Below are 24135 nucleotides of genomic sequence, written 5' to 3'. Positions count from 1 at the left end.
ACAGGGCTGTTGCCACACGGCACACTGCTTCCTCGACTCACTCTCATGTGTCTGCACCATGCTGCAGCTGAGGGCACGGGCCACAAGCTGACACTCCTCTAATCTGAACTGTCCTTGGGATCATTTTCCTAGAGAATTGCTAACTAAAGAGACGGGCTGGTAGCAAATGAGGGAGGAGTCGAATATAGTGGAAGTATGAGAGCCCATTCCTGAGAAAGGAATACACCTTTGGTGTGTAGTGGAGCAGAATAGACCCTTTAGCGTGTGTGTGTGTGTGTGTGTGTGTGTGTGTGTGTGTGTGTGTGTGTAGGTACTCTTGTGTCATAATGCACATGTGGACATCAGAGGACAATTTTTTCAGATTTCTTTACTAACCGTGTGTGTATGTGTGTGTGTGCATATGTGCATGTATGTCCACATGTGAGTGCAGGCACCTGTGGAGGCTACAAGGGAGTGCCAGATTCCCTCGTGCTGGAGTTACGGGAGTTGTGAGCCATGGGGGTGCTGGAAACTGAAGTCAGGTCCTCTGAAAGTATGTCCTCTTAACCAGGGAGCCAATTCTCCAGCCTGCGGAGGACAGCCTTCGGGAGTCACTGTTCCCCTTCTGTCATGAGTTCTGGGGACTGAGTTCAGTTATCACGCTTGCACACAAGTGATTTTACTTACTGAGCCATCTAGCTGGGACCCGGACTCTGGTCTTTTGATATTCTCAAGTATTTTCCCTTAGTCTGATCTTCATCCCCATCCCTAACCAAAACTCCACTTTAATTTCAAGCATCACCATTCTCCTGGCCATCCAAAGACCACACTGAAGCCTATTTGTTATCTTGTTATAACCCCTTTCCCTAAAATCAGATTCCATGACATATTCCTATGCAATCATTTCTGTGTTCCTGTCATTTACCACCAGCCTGGGCCAGATCTTCCTTCATCGTAGCACAATGCCAGCACAGCCACCGTCTTCTGTGGTTTTTCTTCAATCCATCCAAACCTGAAGTACCACACTGTTCTCTCTCAAATATTACTTCATCTTGTCACACCTCTCCTTGGGCTCATTGTGCCCAATAGCTTGCTTTCTTTTGCTTGAAGTCTGGACCTCTCCTCATGACTTCCTTCATACTATACTATGGCCCGAGTGACACTCGAGTTTTACTTTTCAAATTGCACAGCCACTCCACTGCCTCCATGTCCCCCACTTTCAGTAAAGTGAAACTGAAAATACAATTAGAAACTTTTGCTCTCGGGCCATTAGGTTGACCATCCTAATTCATCACATTTTGACTATGAAGAGTAAACAGGCAACAGACACATGCTTGCACTGCTAAGACTCCTTATGAGGCCCAGGGTGATGTGGGAAAGTGCCCTTGGGCTTGATATGCCATCCATTCCTACTACACTTGATGAAGCATCTTGAGAAATTATGACGGGAAAGGAATACCATACCTGCCACAAAATACTTTCAGCCAGTAAGGAGATAAAGATACAAATCATCATGACAATAGAGTGCAGAGTAAAGAAGGATGCTCAAAAGGGCCTCGTTCTTTTATGGCAAGCATGCGACCCTGGGGGGCAGGCATTGGAAACTATTACCTTCATTTTCCAGATGACAAAACTTGCTTGCCTTCCTGAGAGTGTAAGAGGCTTGTTTATTGTTACAAAGCTAATAATTAGCAGATTAGGGTCTGCTAGTCGGGTGATCTTTTTAATGTGTGGCTCTGAGTACAACCAGCAGGGCCTTGGTTCAATGAAGCATGCTTGGGAACCCTGTTGAATGGGCTTGGGGCTGTGAGGCCTCCCTGGCAAGTGGCATTTAACTCAGGAAGGAAAGAATCTGAAAGATTTTAATCACAAAAGAAAGTGGAGAACAGAAGGATATTCTAGAAATAAAGAGACAGTGTGAGCAAAGTTACAAAGCCAAACAGGAGGAGCAGACCAAGTGCAAGATTGCTTGCTGAGTGAGGATACCTCCCTCCTCCCCCCTGAAAGACTGAGATAAAGGAGGAGGTGAGGCCTGAGTGTTCCCTCTCTGATAAGCAGACTCCACCCAGAGGCCAACAGAACACATTTGGGGACAGAGGGATAGAGTGGAAGAGGTGCCCCTTCTCCAGGGCCACAAGGACTGGAGTGGGGGCAAAAGAGAGGTCATTTTCAGTGGCTTTAGATACAGCACCTAAAGGAGAACCAGGGAGGATTCTGGGAGCCAGAAAGAAGCCACAGACAGATGGCAAGAGTTCTGAAGAAACCTCCAGCTTCTGGAGCCAGAGCCTAGGGTGAGGGTTAGGGTGGCTAGGTACAAATATCCTATCCCCACAACACACACTGCAAAGCGGGGAATATGGAGCTTCCAGAATAGAAAGGAAAGGCAAGGCAGGTGATGGTGGGAGGTGGGGAACGTTGAACAACCAGGGAAGAAGGTTTGTTCTATGGCGACTTCCTTGAGATGAAAATGTGGGTAGGGTGAGTGTCACTGTGGCTTGACAAACCTATCTTTTCCTCTCTGAACCAGCTTCTCTCTCCTCTTGCCTCCTCCACTGGCTTCAGGAGGAGAAGGACAAAAGTGGGAAGAGCTCATGGGACAGAGTCAGACCAGTAGAATGGGACCTCCGTGGAGCCAGGAGGTAAGTGGCCTCTCCTATGACACTGGAGTCATCTCTCTCCAAAGTCCTACACATCCTGTTTGATCCTTTTTCACAGAATTGCTCTCTCATGGACTAGAGGTCTAAAGAGAGCTGGATCTTAGAACGAATAAGCAGAATTACTCCCTTAGAAAGGGATGCTGGGAGGGGGGCAGAGAAAAATGTAGAGCTAAATAAAAATCAATAATAAAAAAAAAAAGCCGGGCGGTGGTGGCGCACGCCTTTAATCCCAGCACTCTGTGAGTTCGAGGCCAGCCTGGTCTACAAGAGCTAGTTCCAGGACAGGCTCCAAAGCCACAGAGAAACCCTGTCTCAAAAAACCAAAACCAAAATAATAATAGTAATAATAATAATAATAATAAAGGATGCTAACACTATCTTCTCCCTCTGCCCCCTTTCCCCTCATCTTGCTATCTCTGTCCCTCCCAAATTTGTCTCATTTGTTTTCCTCTTGGTTCTCCCCTCACCCACTAGAGTTCTCCAGGTGAGGGGCTTCCCACTGAATGGAGCAGACAGTGGACAAGATCCAGACGAGTGCTACTAGCTGTCCTGATCTGTGGCCTGCTCCTTGGGTCTTCTGTGCTTTGGGTGTACATCTTCCGGAACTGTGGTCCTCGTAAGGAGATCCTGGAACACTCCTGACCTAGGCATCCCTCCCTCACATGCCCTGGTTCCGACCCCTGAGGCTCCTGCCCCGTGACTTCCTTGCCCCTACCCTCGTGGTCCCTGAGGGTCTAGACTGATTTTGCCCTGAATCTCACCACAGGACACCGTTCAGGCCATTTCCTTCTTTACTCGTCCCTATTCAGTTCCTCGCTAGACATCCTTTGCCAGCCCCTTGGGAAGGCCCTTATTCGGTTTGCTCTTTTCTAGCTCTGAGCTTTTGTTTCACAGGTCCTTGTAAGACGCGTGTGTGTTTCGATCTCCTGGCCCATTACCTGGCCTCTGGAAACAGAAGTGTAGACCCCTGCACTGACTTTTTCAGCTTTGTCTGTGCAAAAGCCAATGGAACCAGTAACTCTGTTCAGACTCTTACAGACAAGAACAAGAGCCAGCTGTGGAAACTACTGGGTGAGGACACAGGTTGGCAGACTCTCTGGGCAAGCAGATAGCTGAGTCTCAAGTGATCTTGATAGCATTAAATTCTGCAGAACTTCCTTCTTGTTCCTCTACTCTGCCCAACATTCTCCTTTATTCCCATTCCATTTATTCTTAGTTTTTTTTATTTTCTTCTCTTTCTTTTCTTTCTTGTTTCCCTTTCTGCATCTTCTCTATTGTTCTCATCATCTTTCTTGTCTGCACTCTCTCCGTTCTTATCCTGTGGTCAAACTAAACCACTAAAAACTGGGAGCTCTCCTCACTTTATCCTCTTCTATATCATTGTGGAGAAGTTTCCTGAATATTCCTATACGTTTCCATCCCCTGTTTGCCCCTATTCCATTATCCACCCATTCAATATTTTCACGTTTCTTTCCTAGAGACCCCCAGGTCCTGGCACCTAAGATCTGGGGAGGAAAAAGCCTTCCAATTTTATAACTCCTGTATGGACACAGACACCATTGAATCTGCAGGGGCAGGTCCCCTCCAACAAGTTATTGAGGAGGTGAGAAAAACTGGGGTGTCAACATTTCTGAGTAATTCATATGACCAATGCTTGCTTGAGGACTGCCCTGATTTTCTAGAATGCAGATCTCTTTATCAGGGACTCCAAGTTCTAGGAGGGAGACAGAAATGAAAACACTCTCTGAAGAATCAAGACTCGGAGTGAGAATAGAGAGAGATGCAGAGGCTTGGAGGGAGCAATGGGATCAGAAACTTGGAGCTAGTGGCTGTGAGAAGAAGGAGAGATTTACACATCTGGGGCCTGCTCTCATGGGTCCTTCTATTCAGTTCTGTCTCTCTTCTTCCTAGCTTGGTGGCTGGAACATCTCTGGCAACTGGACTTCCTTAGACTTTAACCGAACTCTGAGGCTTCTGATGAGTCAGTATGGCCACTTCCCGTTCTTCAGAGCCTACCTGCGACCTCATCTAGCCCCTCCGCACACACCAGTCATCCAGGTGAGGGATAAACTGGCAAAACCACAGCTGCACCTGAGTCTGTCTCGAGGCTATTATTGCTCAGAAAAGAGATTTCAGGCTGGGAGATAAGACATTTGTGAAAAGTAGGGAACAGTCCTATCTTAAGGGAAAATTAGTACTACAAGGATCAGAGCTACTAGGTGTGACTGGGAAAAGGTTTATCAGGGCCAGCTCTGAAGAGCAGAATACTTTTAACCTTCCTTATTGAAAATATGGATTTCTCCTGGGCTTCTTTAGTAGTCTTGTCATTCTATCTCCAGAATTGCCCTTTTCTTATTTACTCTTTATTTTCCCAAGGCATCTTTCTAAATTTAAGAGCTAAGAGCCTGTCATTTTAATAGATCACCCAGTCATCAAGATACAGGCCCTAAACTTTAGCAAAGCGTTGCAAGTTTGTGATCTAACCCCTACGCTTATCTCCTGTTACATTCCGTCTCCCCTTTACACTCTACGCTCTGCTGACTCACACGTAATGCCAAAAATATTCTTCTTCTCTTTGCATATGCTGCTTCCTTGTCTGTAACAATCCTAGAAGACTCCTACATGTTTCAGATGTTAGCTTTGAGAGTCTCTTTCAGTATGTCTTTCCCGACACACTAGTTACGATTTGGGTAAGGTCACTCTGTCTTCCGTTAAATGCCCTCAGCATCTAATATCTGAAAGACTGTGGCCTCAACAAACTAGAGTTCTTCTCAGCAACTGGTGGCCACTACTAGGTGTTTGTAAATAAATAAATAATGGAGCTATCACTGATGTAAGTACTGGAGTGAGGACTAGAGTTGTCTATATTTGTCTCTGAATCTCACAACTTCATAAAGGGTGATTATTCAAGAAGACATTATAACCATTATAGGAATTCTAAGATTCTAATTTAACACACAGATTCATGTGTTTAGCTGTTATGGTTTGGTTGGATTAGCTAAGACCAGAAATGCTTAAAGGCAGATTTGGAAAGGAGACTTGGAGCATAGCTAGCATGAAGCTATAAGACACCATAAAAGGGTTACAGTGAAATTCTGAGCTAACGGAAGTATTTGGAATAATGGGACTTCTGCTTTCTGCACAAGGTCAGTGAGAAACTAGCCTGGAGGTTGTACAAGACTGAAAATATGAAACTAGGCCAGAAATTATTGTTGGCCCAGTCAAGAGGAATTGATAACTATTAACTTATGGTAAAAAAGAAAAGCTACCGAGTTCTTTCAGAGGCCCCTATGTATCTGTGTAGAGATCAAGAATAATCAGTTTTGGAGGCAACCTGAAACAGCTGAGGAGTCTAATTTAACATAGTTGAGTTTGCTCCATTAGAGCAAAAATGGAAACTAAGAACTGAGCTTTAGAACATAGTCGGTTTCAACACATTGTTGATGATCCCAGAGACTTTCCAAGGTTAAAAATTAAAAGAGGAGATGCAGGAAGCAACGAGTCACATTATCAGCTCCAGTCTAAATAGTCTCTTGAGTAAGCTTAGATAGAAAGAAGAGATGACAGCGGAGCCCATGGGAAACTTAAGCAAGAGGAACAGAAGAGTGCAAGGGATCATGGAGATAGAAGACAGGCCACCATGGGTGGGATCACAAGGGAAAGGGGAGAAGGTACAGAACGAAAGTACAGATTCCAGGTATTCCCTCACATGCAGAGTAGAGAACTGGAAGACACCATTGAAAACCTGCAGCCAGTCACAAACTTTTTCTAAGAATGGACAGGGATTGTAATTGGACTTCAAGGGGACAGTAAAGAAATTGAAACAATGGGCAAAGATGCCTTTTTCTCTCTAAACTTTGGACATAAAATGCAATAAAAGGTCAGTTAAAAGATTATTTCCAAGATGAAATAAAAGTATAGAGGTCAGAGTGGGAGAGGTGATTGAAATTAGGAGAGAAAGGAGAGCATGAACACAAAGATTCTCCGAATCAAAGTCCATTGGGACCTGGGCACTTGACTGGAGTGCCGACTTCAACAGATCCCCTACATACAGTATCAATGTAAATGGTACTTCAACCTGAATACTTTTTAAAAACATATGTTAATGCAGCATCTATATGAACAAACTATCAAATTTTCATTTATTTGTAATTCTCACAATACTTTTTTTCAAAATTGGTCAAAACTATTATGGTTCTTTGAAAAAAAAAACATTATAATTTTAAAACCGAATAAAATACAGTGTGGAATTTGGTGCTAGGGATTGAATCCAACGCATCATCTGTGAGAAGCGAGTACTCTACTGGAGAATCATGCTGCAATCTCCTAACGTAGAACTTATTTTGAAAAATTCATGACAAGCAAAGTTTTGATGTTTTATTCATGATGGATCTTTCTGCATTAATTTTGTTTTAGAAGTATGTATTGAAATGTGCATCTTGTTACTGAGTTTGAGTACTTCTTAATTAGTGCACCTGACATGGGTGTCTCTCATCCTTGTCTCTAGATCTACACTGGCACAAAGAGTAGCTTCCTCTAAACAAATCTGTGTGTTCCTCTGTTGCTGAGAAGGTCAGCGTTTACATGCATAGACTTTCCCCATAGTCCCTGTCTTTCTTTGTAGACTCTTTTCTCTCTCTCATTTCCTTCTTCTCAATTCCCCATCTCGCATGGGCCCTCCCTTACCTTCCCATGCCTACACTCTCCATCCCCTATGCTCCTACTTCTCTCCAGTCTCTCTTGTGTCCAGATAGACCAGCCGGAGTTTGACATTCTTCTCCAGAAAGAGCAGGAACAGAAGATCTATGCCCAGGTAAGATTCCACACAACATGCCCCCTCCACTCCCAGGCGAAAGGCTTCTAGTTTCAGTGACTAAAGTTCCCCTCTCCAGATCCTGCGGGAACAGTTGACTTACCTGAATCGGCTGGGAACTTTACTGGGAGGCAACCCCCAGAAAGTGCAGCAACATGCTGCCTGGTTCATCTACTTCACCTCACGGCTGTTCCAGTTTCTGAGACCACTAGAGCAGCAGGAGGCACAAGACAAGCTCTTCCACGTGGTTACGATTAATGAACTGCAGGTGCCTAGAACTGAGATCTTGAGGACTTGATGCTTGATGGCCTCTCAAAAACATTCTGTTTTATTTTCATCCTCCTTACACCCTTAATTTCTTTACTTTAAAAAAATGCATGCATTTATTATGTGGGCTGCTGGTGTGTATATGGAAGCCAGAGAACAATTCTCAGGAGTTGAATTTTTGCCTTCCATCGTATGGGCTGGGAGATTGAACTCAGGTGGTCAGGCTTTGTGACAAGTACCTTTAACCACTGAACCATCTTATTGGGCCCTTACTTCTTTTCATTTCTGTTTTGCTGTAACTCTAGTCTTCTTCAATCCTTCCCCTAGCAATCCCCTCCCTCTTCTTTCACTCTTTTCCTGTTCCTTTTGTTGTACTTCCCTTCTCTCAACTTTGTGTCTTTTCTCAAGGAAATGGCTCCTGCCATCGACTGGCTGTCCTGCTTACAAGCAACCTTCACACCGATGTCCTTGAATCCCAACCAGACCCTCGTGGTCCGTGACCTAGACTACTTGAGAAACATGTCACAGCTGGTAGAAGAAGAGCTGCTGACAAACAGGTTCGCCCAGGTTGAGTTGGACAGATATTGGGCATGGCAGGAGAGTGAGGGCACAAAGGTTTCAAGGACATCTTGAGTGAGAGGCGTCTGCTACATGGGGGGGGGGGGGACAGAAAAGGGAAGAGTGGGCAGCACAAAAGAAAACATAAAAACCACGAACTATGTAAGGCTTTGGAATGTGAGGACCAAGTGATGCATGAAATGCAGGACACAGGTGAGACAAGATGAAGCGTCTGCCAGGAATGCAACATCAACCTTTAAGGAGCTCCCATTACCTATAGGTAATGCCTGAACGTCCAACTCTGAAAGGCATGAACCCAGCTCTTCTGTATAGTATCTCAGGGGTGACATTGTCTAGACATCCTTTAGAGGGGAGGCAAAGCAGCAAACATGGACCTCTGCTGTTTTGTAAGTGTACCTGGAAAGACAGATGCCAGTAGGACCAAGGCGATCCACAACCCAGCTTGGCCGTATGTAGCAATCTGTCTTTAGGTGAGCTGAGGTTTCCCGGTTGTGGAAGTAATTGAATCCAGTCCTTCCTCTCCCTGTAACTTCACAAGGCGACATCTTAACTTGATTCCTCTGTCACCCCAAAGTCAAATCAAGAAAGACTGGTCTTGATGTTTGTGCTTATATGGCTGTTGTTCTTTGCAAATATAGAGGACAGGGTTGCTTACAGATAGACTAAGGTGATTTGCTGATTCGGACCTTCATTTGGGCATGTTTAGGTTGACAATTGTGTCTCCACAGGGACATGATACAGAGCTACATGATCTTGGGGCTAGTGGATAGCCTCTCTCCAGCCCTGGACAGCAAATTCAGGGCAGCACGCAGAGAACTGAGGCAGAAGCTAAGAGAGCTGAAGGAACGACCACCCCTGGTAAGGAGAGAAGGTGACATCTTTTCTATATTGGGGCATATATTGATTTATTTCCAGAGGGAAAAAAGGTATAGGAAGAGAACTCCCACCTTGTAGAATTAGGCAGGTTTAGAAGGCAGATTCTATTTAGAACCAAGACACCACCTGGCTACTTCAGTGGCATTTGACTGAACATTAGCGTTTCAATATTAAAGTGAAATTAAGAAGATCCTTCCCCTGCCATAACTCTTGAACAGGGCTGTTTTCCTGAACTCTTTGGTTTGAAGACCTGGACCTAAAGCTTAAGATTTATCCTCATGAACGGTATTTGCCACACAGTGGCCATCTGGAAGAGTCCATGTTTGGTCTTTAAATGTGTGTCACAGAATTCATCTCTGACCCAGCGAGATTTGGGGGCAGGGCTACAAATGGACTTGGTTAGTTAGATCTTCATATATCTGAGGAGAAGGGTGGATACGAAATGTGTAGAACCAACCAACCAATCAGAGGCATTATCTGAGATACACAGATCTGCCTCAGAGAATTCCCTGACATCCTCTGTCAGATCAATTCAAATGTCAGTGGAGAAGTCTAGAGCACTGGGCACCTGCTCACCTTAGTGAAGACCTCAGTTTATGATCTTGAGGAAAAATACTTTTTTTTTCTTGTAAATTTGTGAGCAATTTCTACACCTTAAGAAAATCTTTAAGAATATTTATTCAGTGCTGGGGAAATGGCTCAGTAGCTAAAATGCTTGCCTCCCAAGGGTAAGGACTTGAGTTTGAAAACCCAGTTTGATGCAAATTGCAGTAGTGGTGCCTGTAACCCCAGAGTATCTGTAGGAAGATGGGATGGAGATAGGAGAACTCCCTGGACATTCAGGACTCAGTAGCTTGGTGTATACAACGGCAAAACAAAACAAAACAAAAAACCCAGTCTCAAACAAAATGGAAATGGGGGATTAACACCTAACATTGTCTTCTGAACTCTACACATGCAAACATGACAACTAATACACATTCTCCCTTCCCCCCACATCCCCAAATTTATAAAGGGAAAATGTCCTCATAGAGACTGAAGTGTAGCTGTTGTTTATTTATGGTCTATAGAAGCCTAGATAATTTCCTTTATTGGCTTAATCCTCAGTTTTTTTATGAGGTAACACAAATATCGTTATATGTTTGTGTTTACTCACCTTTTGTTTTTTTAAAGACAGAGTCTCACTGTTCAGTTCTGGCTGTCCCGGAACTCACTATGTAGATGATGCTGGTTCAGCTTCACAGAGATCCGCCTGCCTCTGCCTCCTGAGTGCTGGGATTAAAGGCGTGTGGCACTACACTCAGCACTTTTTATGTTTATTTTAGAGATGGAGCAATGACTATATTAATCTGAAGGGAGCTAGCTATGGTATAAGTTAGAACAGGGATCTTCTCTGGCTGTCTGGCTTCAAGGTCAGTTTGTTTCGTCATTGTGCCTTAGACCATTCTCCTTTAGGATGATCCCTCAAGTGTGGGACAGATTCACAAGAAGATACTTAGGCAGCCTATCTCTTGATCAGATGAAGTAGAGCATAACACGGACTGCCAACTTCCTGGCAAAAACAGATTCCTGTAAATGCCGGCACGGTGGCATGAGGTCATGTCTTGGAAGACATAAACATGTCAACACAGAGATTCATGCTTAAAGAATGTGGAAGGCTTACAAATCCTGTAATTACCATCCTTTTCATTGGGGGTATATAATTGCAAAATGTGTATCATGTTCTGCCAGCAAATAGTCACATGATGACCTTGGAGAAGCTGCTTTGACATTCAGAACGGTTCAAAAAGTGACAGCATCTGGCTGCAAAGTCATTGCCAGGCAGCACTGAACACTACTCACTAAATGCTCCAGGGCCTTTAGTTCCCATTTCCCAGATTCGCAAACAGGTGTGAGAATGAGAAATGACTTCCCCAAGACCTCACTACTCTTAAATGAAGAAACTGGTTCCAAAATAAATCTGGTTGGCTCCAGAATCTGTATTTTTAACACACCGGGCAGAATTGAGAAATATATGGGTGCTACAGCATTGGGTTAGCAAACTCTTCTTTAAATGGCAAGATAGCTAAGTATATTTGGTTATACATTCCATATGGTTTATGATGCTAACACTTGACTATTGTAGTGGCCCAAAAGACAGAGCTCGGCTCATAAAGAACACAGTTTAGACAATAAATACCCTTGGTGACTCCTAGTGTAGGGTGATTGGAGAGGGTCTGAGTATCAGGAGGAACCCACAGGAGCAGGAAAAACTGAAGCATTGTTTAGAGAAAAGACATTGCCTGGCCTTATGCCACAAGAGCAAAGCATGAATCAGACTGGCTAAAAACTGGTCTAGTATGTAGGGTCCTCCTCATGTCTCTGGTTGAAAAGAAACAGTGGGACTTTGCATGCAAGACTGGACCTACTGCTGCTGCTGATGTTTCTCGTGGGTGCTTGAGAACGGAATCAGCAAATGGGAGAAAACTAAGGTGGAAATCAGAGAACAGAGGGTCTGGCAGGTTACTGTAAAGATGCTTGCTTTTCTTTCCATGAAATGGGACATTTATAAAATTTATCTGTTTATATTTTAAAAGAGCATGTTTCGAGATAGGCAATGGAATTTGCTGGCTTGTGATTTAAGAGGCAACATCGAGTCAGAGGCAACACCAGATTCTGGGATTGATTTTTAGTTCCAGACAATGGTTATTAAATGAAGACCTCTGACCCCTCTGAGAAGTTCTAATGTATGCTCTTAGTTTGAAGTACCAGTAAGTGTCATATCTGACCCTTTTTGTTTGTTGGTTTTGAGTACATGGTAAATGGAGATGTCTATTAAACCAGGTATTTCTTTTATGAAACTTGCAAAGCTGGATTTGGGGCAATGAAAACAAGAGTTCACATTTGTGCCTATGCAATGAGAGCTATTTATATTCAGCCCATCATGCCAATTTATTTAGACATTTTAAAATTTGTTTAACAAATCATTTCAGTTGTCTTTTTTCTTGGCTCTTGGGTCATCTGCAATTTTTCTCAATGTTTCTTAATCCAGACTACTATTAATATCTTTTTAGGAAAGCATTAAGTCATGCTTTATTTAGCTATAGATTCATCTATTCCACTTATGTGATATTTTTGTTGTTTTTGATTTTCTTTGTCTTAGAACTTCTAGTCTTCCTGCCTCAGCCTCTCAACTGTAGGATTACAGATATTTGCCACTAACTATGGCATGGGGGATATGTGACAATATTTGTTGAGTACCAACTATAAAAAGTGTTTCTTTGGATGCCCATTATGTAGCAGTAAATGAAATAGACAAGTATTGCTGCCTTGGGATATTTTTAGTTCAGTAAAAAGAGATAATAAACTATATTGCTGGGTGATATTAGGAAGGAAAGCAAAACATTAAAAAAAGAGAAAGAATGCAAGAGAAAGAGCAGTTATGATTATCAGTAGGCAGGCCAGAAAAGGCCAAATTATCTGTGAGTCATTCTCATGACATTTAGTTATGGTACAATCAGACAAGAGTCCTCTCGCATTGCCCCGTCATTCCACAACAATTTCTTCATCTCATTTAGTATGGTGTGATTTGTGATTTGACCAGATTCTTTCCTGATATTAAGATAATGCCACCAGAGTGGCAATAGAATTTACAGAGTAGTGTCAGTGTAATTTAGAATAAACAGGGTGCTTTTAAGGAACTATGTCATCCGATCTTCAAATCTGAGAGGAAGGTAGAGCAGGCATTGCTCTTGTTTGTACAGTTGGTCTACCTGAAGCACCTAGATTTAAGTTAGTAGTTCACATTAGTAAATTCTGGATACTGTGTTTAAGGACTGTACGGTAGATGTCTTTTAAGGACAAATTTAGTTTACCGACAGATTTCATAGATACTTGAAGTAATTTACATTTAAAAATTAGGAGGTGGTGTTCTAATAGATACACATGTGTGCATTTGTGTAAGCAAGAAGTCCTGGACCAACCCTCATTTCTGCTTGGTTCACTCTCCAATTTAGTGCATCCCCTCTGTGTCCTGTGCTTCTGATATGTGACTCTGTTAATTATTGCAAAGCCCTTATCTGTGTTTTTAGGGGACTCTAATCTGTGTGTGTAGCTCCTAGTCTATCTTTCACCCCAGTTTAATGAATCCTTTAAATAGATACATTTTTATTATTTTGACATTTTTGGTCCTCAGGGACCCTACCCTGACCTTTGATAGTCACACATTATTTTCCATGCCTTCAAAAAATATTCCTTTAACAATTCATTAGAGAATTTTATCTAGAAGTTCTTACATACTTTTGGGCTATTTCTTGTTTTCTATCATTTCTGCATATTGTCATTTATGGTTGGTAGGAGATGTATGCACCCATTTTCACTGCCCTAAAATGAATCCACTGAGGTTGATTATCTTGGGTTTGGAGTATTTCTCTCATCCTTTATATTCCAGAGATCTTTCCCTCCTCTATTCCCACATTCTCTGTAATGCTGAGGCACTTCCCACCCTTCCCTGTCTGGAGAGATGGGTAGGATTCTAGTCTGAGCAATGTGCTTGGTACTTAGTATTTTGCTTTCACCTCTTCTGGAAGAAAACGATCACTTAAAGCCCACATTTACTGCTTTGTAGAATTTTGCAGGAACACACACACACACACACACACACTTTGAGATTGGGTATAGATTGGGTAGAGAAAGAGAGTTTCTCTTTCAGTTTATAGTTTAAGAAAGGGGTCTTAGAGGAAGGAGGGTGTGGACCATTTTGGTGGTGGGCTCGGGCCCAGGTGGGATACTCCTCCTCACCTTCTCCAGAGTCTTTTGTTTCTCAGAGGAATTCCTCACAGAGGTCTCGCTTTCATACCAATAGGCAACAAGTATGGGTCCTGAAGGAGAAAGCCTTTTCTTTCTGCTGAACAACAGTGGGCATTGCCAGAGAAAAATGACAAACGAAAATGTGTGTTTGTGATTGTTGTTGTCTACATGTATAGTGTATGCATGTATGTATTGGAAATGTTCATATGTGCACAGATAGAGCCTGAGGTTGACACCGGGCATCTTTTATCCATCTCCACCTGTAGTTTTTGAGGCAGTGTGTCTCACAGAACCTAAAACTCATTGATTCAGATATAATGGATGGAAGTCTATTAGTTTCAGGAGTCTGTTTTTTTCTACCCCACCCAAGGGATGAACCTCCATGCCTGACTTTTTATGTGGGTTAAGCAAGTCCTTACATTTGTGTGGCAGGCACTCTAATGCCCAAGTCATCTCCCCATTCCTGGGACACAAAAATTTAAAAAACATCAAAGAGAACATCCTTTGAGATGAAGGTCTATGCAAGATTGGTGTTGGGATGTGATTGAAGCAGACGTCTGGCCAGGTCTCACTCACGCCAGTGTGTTTTTGCAGCCAGCCTACCCACGATGGATGAAGTGTGTGGAAGACACAGGAACCTTCTTTGAGCCTACCTTGGCAGCACTGTTTGTTCGGGAAGCCTTTGGCCCCAGCATCCAAAGTGCTGTATGTGAGAGCCTTTCCCTGTCTACAACCCTCCACCCTTCCCACCCAACACACCTTGCCCTGCTTCTATAGAATGTGCCCTTGTTTGTGGTGCACAAGGAAGGAACCAGGCAGAAAAAAATTCAGCTAAGAGGGAAGCCAGAGACTTATTCAGTCTCTTGGGCAAGTCCAGTTTAGCCACAGGACACAGGTAACCACAGCATGAATGAACTCGAACACCTTCCTGGACTTTCCTGGTATTATGTTTCTTCAACCATAAAAAAAAAAATCTAACTCCTTGGCCTTTAAGGCTCCTCCCTGTTTGTATAAGAGTTTTGAACAACACTTGATATACCATGAGATCAGGATTATGTGATTTCACAGAGGGCAAATGAGGAACTTCCGAATAAGTGGCGGACTTGGTGAGAAGGGGACTTGTGAGCATTTTACGTGTAATATTTTTAAACTGACATTATTTTCCTGGTTTAATAGGAGAGGGGAATGAGCCAAGAGTAACTGAACAAGTTACTTAGTGTCATGGAGACACCAAATACCAGTCAGCATTTGAACTCAGTCTGAAGCCAGAGTCATTTCTGATATTGTCACCCAAGTCCTTCCACCAACAAAGAATGTATATAAGACAGTGAGCATTTGAGAAATGAGGAATATTGCTCACACTCTGTGGCTCTGAAGACTCCAATCTGCTGAGAAGCCAAGGAATGTAGGAAAAAGGAAATATGTCTTAAGTGGGAGGACATGAACACAAAGGCCTTTAAAGCCAAGATGGAAACAGTAGCTTCCCATGCCCTCTGCTGAGAGAGTTGTCTGTCCCTCAGGAAAAGTACCCATCAATCTCAGATATCCAGATGGCCCCTTCTTGAGGCAGCCAACTCATAACCCTCTCTGTGCTTGGCACTGCCTTTGTAGCCCTGCAAGTCTTCATGCCCTGGGTATTTGTGGTCCTCCGAGAAATAGACTCTTTTGTGAGCTCTTTCCCTTTCTCTAGCAGCTTCTGGAGCCTAGTAGGCTCTTTAGAGCCAAGATCTCTTCACACACTGCAGCAGGACCAGGGCTCAGACTGACCCTGATACCACTTTCCTTTTCCTGACCTCATCTTCACAGGCCATGGAATTATTTGCTGAGATCAAGGATGCTGTAATTATACGCCTCAAAAAACTTTCCTGGATAAGTGAGGAGACCCTGAAAGAGGCCCTGAACAAGGTAAGTCCAGGAGAACAGGCCGGTTTGGGACTATTTAAGAGATAGTTGATCATTGGATTAAAAGATGGGGATGGAGGAGAGAGAAAGGGGCACATAGTACAAACGTGGGTGACAGAGTTCATGGTTCTTGAGGGTTTCTGAGGGGATTCTGGTTGCTTATAAACTTTTGTTTCTCTTTCCAGCTCACCAAGCTGCAGGTGGAGATGGGGGCCCCCAAACAGGACTCGAAGCCTGAGCTAGCCAAAGAGGAATACAGTGATGTGGGTCTTTGTTCCTTTCAGTGCCCCTTATGTCCTTGACTTCTGACTTCTCTGACCCAACTGCAAAGAATCCATTTTCTATGGGCAATTTTGAGCCAGCCTCCTCTTTGCCCTGGTGCTGAAGGGATCTTACAGACAAAACAAAATGGAATTTTCTAGGGCTCTTATGTATATATGCATGCATGTACACACATGCATTGTGTGATGTGTCTATGTTTATCTCCATGATGATGCATGTCAGCTTTGTCCCAACATAAGGTGATATCACAGGGTGGTTTTTGCTAAATGTGATTGCATGTTTATCAGGGCTTTCATGTTTAGGCTTAAACGTGCCCAGTTCCCTCCTTTTGTATTCATCTTGGTGCATCTAAACGACCTGCTGCCTCTTTCCCAGATACAACTTGGTCCTAACTTCCTTCAGTCTTTCCTGAGCTGTGCACGGTCCCTGCAGGGCAGAAATGTGCGGCACTTCTTGCAGCCTTTTCCCTCCCACAGGTATGAGAATAGACACCCCATCCCAGAGATGGGCTAAGAACAGTGACAACAGTCACGGAGTTCATGACCATGGTTGGGAGAGACTGCATGTGGCCTTGCAAAGGCAGCAGATGATGGAGCTGTGCTTGCATTTACTTTCCACACAGATGGACGGGATCTCCCTGGGGAGTCAAGGCCTACTATTCAGTATCTGACCACGTGGTGGTCTTCCCAGCTGGCCTTCTTCAACCTCCGTTCTTCCACCCTGGCTACCCCAGGTATGGACCATTCTCAGAAGGTGAGTCTTTTGGTAGGGGATCTCAAGGGGGATTAATAGGTTGTTAGGATGGGTAAGATGTAAGACTTGGAGATGGAAAATAGCAATAAATATTTTTTGAAGGTTTCTCAAAGTAAAAGAAGACTTTATCTCCCTTAGAGCAGTGAACTTTGGCGCTGCTGGCAGCATCATGGCCCATGAGCTCTTGCGTATCTTCTACCAGCTCTGTGAGTAATGATTCATTGGGAGGCAGGACCACAGCAATCACTAGGGAGGATATCAAAGGAAGCCTGAGGGAAGAGGAAGGTTATACAAAGGCTCCACAGGGACCAGTCTGAGGAATGATCCATGTTCCTGGGAGCCAGGTCCATCTGTGGTAGCCCTCATGCTCCACTGATTTTTATAGTTTTTTTTTCTCTTGTTCCATTTTCAACAGTACTCCCTGGGGGCTGCCCAGCCTGTGACACCCATGTCCTACAGGAAGCGCTTCTGTGTCTGGAGCGCCATTATGCTGCCTTCTCCTTACCCAAAATGGCCCCCTTCAATGGTTCTCACACCCTCCTGGAAAATGCTGGAGATGTAGGAGGCCTGGCCATTGCATTCCAGGTGTGCCAAGGCCCCCGTCCTTCTGCTCTCCTTCCACCATCCCTCATGAAGACATAGCTGCATAGCTTTCTGCCCTTCACATTCCCCCCTCCTACTCTCTAGACCCCCCACCTTCTAGAACAGCTGTAGGTCTTCTGGTAAGTACTCTTTCTTCTTGCCTCAGACCAGTAGAGTAGTATACAGTTAGATAAGGCAGCTTAGGAACATACTAGGCTATTTAACTGGCATCAGACTTCTAAGTGCCTACAGATCTGCAGCCTGACAGAAATTTCTATCCCATGCCCATATCTAGGCATACAGCAAGAGGATAGCAGAGCACAGCGGGGAGATGACCTTGCCCACCCTGGACCTCAGCCCCTATCAGCTCTTCTTCCAAAGCTATGCCCAGGTGAACAGCTACCATTTCCCTCTACACTGAATTCATATCAGTTCAGGACCCTGTCACTGATGCAAAAAGGATGCTTGTCCCTTGCTACACTGCTCCATATTCACAAGCAGGCTGTCATGGATTCCCACTTGTCCTTGTCTCTCTTTAACATAAACCTGTTGTTCCTTCCTTTCTCATGCTTCAGAAATACAGACCACTTTGAAGGAGCCAATGACAGCCTAGACATATGATCACACTGCTCAGAGACCTCAGTCCTGGGACTAGTTTCCAAACTGGTATCACTCCTTTTAGGACTTTGTGCTCTGCCATCAGCATGGCCCACACTTCTTCAACACACCGATGACTCCCTTACAAAACTCCACTACTACCCCCCACCCACTTCAGTCCCTTATAAATGGTAACATTATACAGCCAAGCTTCTTCTACATGGCTAGTGCCATACTAATGGATTTACAAATAGTAAGTTCTCCATGTAGCTCCAGAGTACCCTTGCCCTTCTTCTTCTTGTTCTGTATACTGATCTCCTAGCCCTTGTATCCAGTCTCTTCCTATAATCCTATGAGACTTTCTCTCCTTACCATTCTTTGACCCTCTTCCTCTTCAGGTGATGTGTGGAGAGTCGAGCTCACAAGACCCTCAGGACATTTACAGCCCTCCCAGTCTTCGAGTCCATGGACCCCTCAGCAACACCCCAGCCTTTGCCAAACATTTCCGTTGCCCACATAGTACCCTTCTGAACCCCTCTGCCCGCTGTAAACTCTGGTAACTTGGCTACCAAAGAAATTGATGCAGATGCACCAGCACCTGGCCCCACCTTTGAAGTAAAAAAAAAAAAAAAAAAAAAAAAAAAAAAAAACCAAATGTCTTTTTTTTTGTTCCAAAATTAAAAGCGTGTATTTAGCTTTAGATCTCTCTCTGTGTGTTTTTCAGTGTTTATGTGTGCACTATGGGAACATATGAGTTACAGCTCATGTACGGAGGTCAGAGGACAGCACTGCCTATCAGTCCTTGCCTTCTACCTTGTTTTGAGACAGGTGTATACGTCAGTGTTAATACCAGGATGACTGCTCCTCCAGCTTATGGGTACTCCCCTGTCCCTACCTCCCATCTGTGTGTGTCTCACTGTTAACATTACTCATGTGGATGACTGTATCTGGCTTTAAGTGGGTTCTGGGGATCTAAAGCCAGCTCCCCGCACTTCTACTGCCATCATGTAACCCCCAGAGCCATCTCCCCAGCCCACTCTGTCATCTCTTGATGCCTCTTTCCTGCTGTGCTCCATTCCTAGAAGTCAGGAAGGAGAAGAGGGAAAAGTGCCAAGAAAGGCTTCATGGACACTGCAAAAGCAGCCACAGTTGGTGAGATGCTGGGTCTGAAGGTCAGTACGTGGGCAAAAGGCCAGGCAGTTCAACAGACCAGGGAGAGAATCAGAAAGTCCGTTTGCAATTGTTTTCAGGATTTTATTGCTATTGCTATTTTATTGTCACTATCTCCTCCCTCTAATCTGCTGCTTAAGACAAAGCTTAAGCATTAGAAGGGTGTGGGTCTGGTGTCTTTGGTCCTGGGGTATGAAATTCTGGGTTGGGGTGGCAATCACGGTGTGGCAATGAGAGAGCTGGGAAAACTCTATGACTGCACCCTAAAGTCAGGTGCTTCTCAGACACGGGGAGTGCTGTATGCGTTTTGAGGAGGCATCTTGGAAAAGAGGTCAATAGGCAATCACGAAGCGGAGGTAGGTATCCAAGTCCTCGTGAAGGAGCCAGACTACTGCCTCCACCTCAAAGTCTCTCATAAAAAAATCACAATGCTGGCCAAGTTGAAGCAGAAGGCTAGGTTAAAGAGGTGGTCCTGGATAGTTGCTCCCTGGGCGATCGTGTCTTCTTCCTGCTGGGCCATATCCATCACCTGCCACAGCTCACCCACTGAGGAAGCCACAAAGTGTTCTTCGAACTGCTCTTGGCCCTGGTCTGGAATATGATAAAGGGGCAGCCCCAATCTCAGTCCTGGTCTCTACCAGGATGAGGAGTGGGTCGAGGATGGAGCGACAAGGGAGTGCCAATTTGCCAGCTATAGCGTTGGCCTTGACTTGAAAGCGAATGCTCTAACTAGAAAGCTTTTCAGACCTCACTTCAACCACAGCCCCATCCCAAACACATGTGACCTCCAGTCCTCTTACAAGTTCCTCTCTTTACAGTGTTTCACTCTTTGGGGAGTGAGGTACACCCTCAAGCATGAAGGCAAAGCATCTCTAAGTAAATGCTTTACTTCCTCAAGAGCTCTGGATAATTGCAGCTAGCCTATGCTGTGGCCTGACTAAGGCTTCCCAATGCTAGACAGTTTGCCTATCATTTAATATTTATGGTGATAGAGAACATGAGTTAGCTCCTGAAAACCAAGCCCTTCCCAGCTGAGCCTGACTTAATCAGCTGCTGGAGCCTGAATTCAACGCAAGCCTATGTTACCTGGCACCCTCCTCCTCACTCCTCTACCTACCTGCAGAGGACATTTTCTCTTTCTGACTGCCGTCATCATCCAGGCTTGCACTGCCCTTCAGAGTCCTCACCCCCTTCACTTGTAGCAGCAGCAGGACAGCTGTCAGGAAGGTTGCCCTGTGGAGCTGAGAGCATAGGGAAGGGATGGGCCTCCTCTCCCACGCTGCCTTTCGCCCTAATCCACAGGTCCCAGAATCACCCTGTGTCTGTCTCAGTCCTTACCCCATGCCAGCATCGCTTTTCCTCCTTCTCTTCCATAGGACCTCTGACTCTATGTGTTCTATGACATCACTTCCATGGGTCTAACTCACATTCTAGAACATTATACCATTCCATTTCCAGACAGAAGGGTGGGAATTGACAGATGTTTCTAAAACAACCGTATGAGTCACCTTGTAGATCACAACCCATGGGGACTCCAGAATTTGACAAGTACCATCGCATCTATTATACCATTGGATCTCCACAGCCTCCTGTCCTCCAAAGCAACAACATTCTCATAGTCAATGACTTAGATGAAAAGAAAGTTTCACTGGGAAAATACATCTCCCATGCAGGGTCACAACCATCAGTGGGCAGAGCAGGATTTCCCATTAGCGTTTCTGAGTCTGCACATGACACCTACTTATAATTCCATGTAGCTTTTCTCTGTGCAAAGTGGTTGGCACAGATAAGGCCAACGACTTTCTACACACCAGTATCCTCAAGTCCACACATTTGGCTGGTGCGCTGCATGGAATTTGAAGTCTGTTGAAACTATGGCATAGGCGCTGGTGGAGAAAGTACACACAGCCTGTAAGACAGACAGAGAGGCAGAGAGGCAGAGAGACAGAGACAGAGATGGAACTCCATGCACAGTGCACAGGGATGCATAGTGATAGAGGCCGGGAGCTAGGCTTGTAGAACAGTCCTGCACTTCCAGTTACCCTAGAGGAAAGGAAACAGCAGGAAATCACTAGTTCAAGGCCTCCCTGTTTTACAGAGTGCCTTCGGTCAAGGTTGAGAAATTTAGGGAGGCCCTGACCCATAAAAGTTCACTTTTAAAGGAGCTGAAGATGTAGCTCAGTGGCAAAATGCCCAGCATGGGCAAGCACCTGGGTTCAGTCTCCTGTACTACAAACAAATGAAAACACAAAACAAAAACAAATATATGCAGAGATCATTATCTTGTCTCTGAGTAGAGGGTATTTTTTTTAACTCTTTTCCTTATTTTTCTTAGACTTTATCCAGTTGTTTACATCTAGGCTGAAGTACCTTCTTTTATCTTGTTTCTTCTTGTACTCTGAGTCACAGAGAAGCTGTTTCAAAGGTGTCTGACAGCTCTTTGCTTGGTAGAGGGGTAAGGGTCTATAGAGAGAAGGCAGTGCGGCAAGAGGTCAAAGATCCCAAATAAAGGAATTGAAGAGACCCTGCCCCCATGCCTGTCCTCTCCACTGGTGAGACCTGTTGGCTAGCTGGCAGAGAGGACTTGAGTATGGTAGGTGGGGAATACAGTACGAAGGTCCTTGTTAGGAAACATGAAACAGACATGGGCTGTGAGCAGCCAACTGGGCACAGGGACAGGGAAGGTTCATCCATAACACTCTTTCTTGCATCTACACATTTCCTGGAAAACTGCAAGCAAACACAGACGCCAGGGTATGTACACGAAGATACACTTTTCTGCAAGAAAGAACTGGAGAAATGAGCCCATAAGAGGAGAGACGAAATTCCTTCCCAGGGAGGTGTGCTAGCAGGCACACTCGAGTGGAGCCTGCCAGACTCACTCCAGCTGTTACTTCCTTGAGCTCCAAACCAGGTGACAGGAGACTGGGAAATGATGCAGAAGGGCACTTTATGGTGGTGGCATAAAGGTGTAAAAATGCAGTGACCTCACTCACCTCAGCCTTGTGCCCATTGACCTGCAGATCCAGCGAATGATGAATGAATGGAAAAAATGAAATCACTAATCTCCTCCTGGCTCCTTTGGAGGAGGAGCTTCTTTGGTCTCTGGTATGCAGAGAAACCCACGGCTCTGTAGACATGAATGGGGAGGGCAGTAGTGGGAGGGCCAGGGTGGAGTGGAAAGAACCCACTTGGGCTTGTGGTCAATGACTTCTCCCTCTTTACTAACTCACCTGCCTGACTCCCGGCCACAGAAGTGAGTCAGGCAGAAATCACGATTTCCTTAATTTTTCTGTTCTTGCAAAGTATAAAACACATACAAGTGCAAAGGATCAAAAAGCCCTAACAATCCCACCATCTAATGACAACTGCTGTTCATGTGCCATCCCGATATAGTGCTTAGATCCTCCTCCTAAATGAGCAGGTGGGAAAATTGCCCTGGATTCCAACGACGAAGGTGGTAGGCCTGCAACTAAGATGCAGCTGCCCTGCTGGGGGCACTGTAACTGGGGAAGCCACTCTCTGGAACGAGCTACAGTGGCACTTGATGCAGAAAGTTGCAGGGGTGCAGAGGAGAAAAAGGAGACAAAAGGACAACAGGACCGTATAGACAGAAGGAAGAGAAAAGCCAAAGGAGGAAAGACTCAAAACTCTGTTTCACCTACTAAAATGGAAGAAGACGAGACAAGGAACAACTTGGTCTCCTCCCAAGTCACTTATTCATATGCATCCAACTGAAGAATTTAGTTCAGACAAGAGGGGCAAGAAGAGATTGAAGACCTATGGGTGGTTACTCCCCCTTTTCCTTCAGGGACCTAGGGCCAATGTCCTTGCACCTGCTCTGTGTGTCCCTGACTGAGCCAGCCTCCTCCACTGCAACTCCTCCCCCTCACCCCCTCAAGGATCAGCTTTATGGGCTTAGGGTTTCCTTGGCAAAGGCACCCTTCATGACCTACTCCCCCTCCACTTATCAGCGCTTCTGCATCTATAACCCTCACCTCAATTTTATCGCTCCCTCCATCTCCTTAGACTAGAAGTCCACAGGCCCCAGAGGCCATTAGCACCCGTACTGCCCCATCCCCCACTGAGGCATAAAAATGTCCCACAAGGTGACCCTCCCCTCTGCCTGGGTAAGAACAGTTTCTCCGGGTCCCAGGCACCTCTTTCCTTTCCATTCTTGACCTGCTCTAGGGGCTATTTTGCTCTTTGGATCAGAGCTTTCTTGCTTATGTCAAAAGAAGGGGCCAATCCCAATGGTCCAAGGCTCTCTAAGGAAGGGTCTCAGTAGATCCCACTTGAGTCTCTCCTAGCTTTCCCAGGTCTCTCAAAAGTTTCCCAAGAAGTAGAATGGCCCAGAGAGCAATGAACTGGCAGCTGAGACCCCCATTTCCAAGTGTGTTCTAGTTTTGTCTCCAGCCCAAGAGCTGAGAGAGCACACTCCTTCTTGGTATAGTGTCATCTCATTTGAAAGCAGCTCTGGCCATGTTTCTGCTGCTCACAGGTCCATAGAAAGAGTACGTTCAATACCACTGACACGTCTCTTGAAAAGCCATAAGAAGGCCAATGCAAGATGCTGTTTCGTAAAGTGACACCGGCTTACCATCATCCATTCCTTCTCCTATCTCAACCCTAGAAAGTGTCCCAGGATATCTCTACCCTCTAGTCATTCTCGGTACCTGCTCTCCGACGTCAGGAGTCAAGAAAGAGCCTCTAGCGGTTGTCTAAGAGCTGCGCCCCAGGGTACCAGTTTCCCCTTCATGATTATCTAACCTGTTCTCCCTCCAAATTCCTTGTCCCAACCCCTCAGCCTCTCCCAGTCTCAGCTGCCCAGCCCACTGCCAGGAACCAAGAATGCCCCTCCCCTTTCCCCCTCCGTGCTCCAGACTGCTT

At 45.0% G+C, this 24135-nt stretch overlaps 2 protein-coding genes across 4 annotated transcripts; one reads left to right on the top strand and one right to left on the bottom strand.

Moving 5' to 3' along the window:
• The first annotated feature begins 2098 nt into the window (after window positions 1-2098).
• On the top strand, window positions 2099-18665 carry Kel (Kell metallo-endopeptidase (Kell blood group)). 2 transcript variants are annotated; one of them, XM_041634992.1, is made up of 19 exons: window positions 2099-2270; window positions 2507-2618; window positions 3111-3252; window positions 3531-3707; window positions 4115-4239; window positions 4548-4694; window positions 7387-7449; window positions 7529-7717; window positions 8125-8273; window positions 9024-9153; window positions 14554-14664; window positions 15766-15864; window positions 16047-16124; window positions 16519-16619; window positions 16766-16876; window positions 17035-17102; window positions 17312-17481; window positions 17774-17869; window positions 18474-18665. In XM_041634992.1, exons 2-19 carry the CDS (start codon window positions 2571-2573, stop codon window positions 18633-18635), a joined length of 2166 nt encoding a protein of 721 aa, XP_041490926.1. In that variant the 5' UTR covers window positions 2099-2270; window positions 2507-2570; the 3' UTR covers window positions 18636-18665. The 2 variants fall into 2 exon arrangements, with proteins under 2 accessions (XP_041490926.1, XP_041490925.1); XM_041634991.1 differs by having other exon boundaries at window positions 3531-3719.
• A 992-nt stretch (window positions 18666-19657) lies between these two features.
• Llcfc1 (LLLL and CFNLAS motif containing 1) lies at window positions 19658-20619 on the bottom strand. 2 transcript variants are annotated; one of them, XM_041634281.1, is made up of 3 exons: window positions 20584-20619; window positions 20363-20486; window positions 19658-19836 (listed from the first exon to the last, which is right to left on the bottom strand). In XM_041634281.1, exons 1-3 carry the CDS (start codon window positions 20617-20619, stop codon window positions 19658-19660), a joined length of 339 nt encoding a protein of 112 aa, XP_041490215.1. The 2 variants fall into 2 exon arrangements, with proteins under 2 accessions (XP_041490215.1, XP_041490216.1); XM_041634282.1 differs by lacking the exon at window positions 20584-20619 and having other exon boundaries at window positions 19658-19831; window positions 20363-20401.
• Between the last annotated feature and the right edge of the window lie 3516 nt (window positions 20620-24135).

The sequence above is a fragment of the Microtus oregoni genome, unplaced genomic scaffold (genome assembly GCF_018167655.1).
Source record: "Microtus oregoni isolate MIOR12 unplaced genomic scaffold, Mior012 000046F_ref0000063, whole genome shotgun sequence".
NCBI classification, from domain to species: domain Eukaryota; kingdom Metazoa; phylum Chordata; class Mammalia; order Rodentia; family Cricetidae; genus Microtus; species Microtus oregoni.
This window is presented reverse-complemented; position numbering and strand designations above follow the sequence as displayed.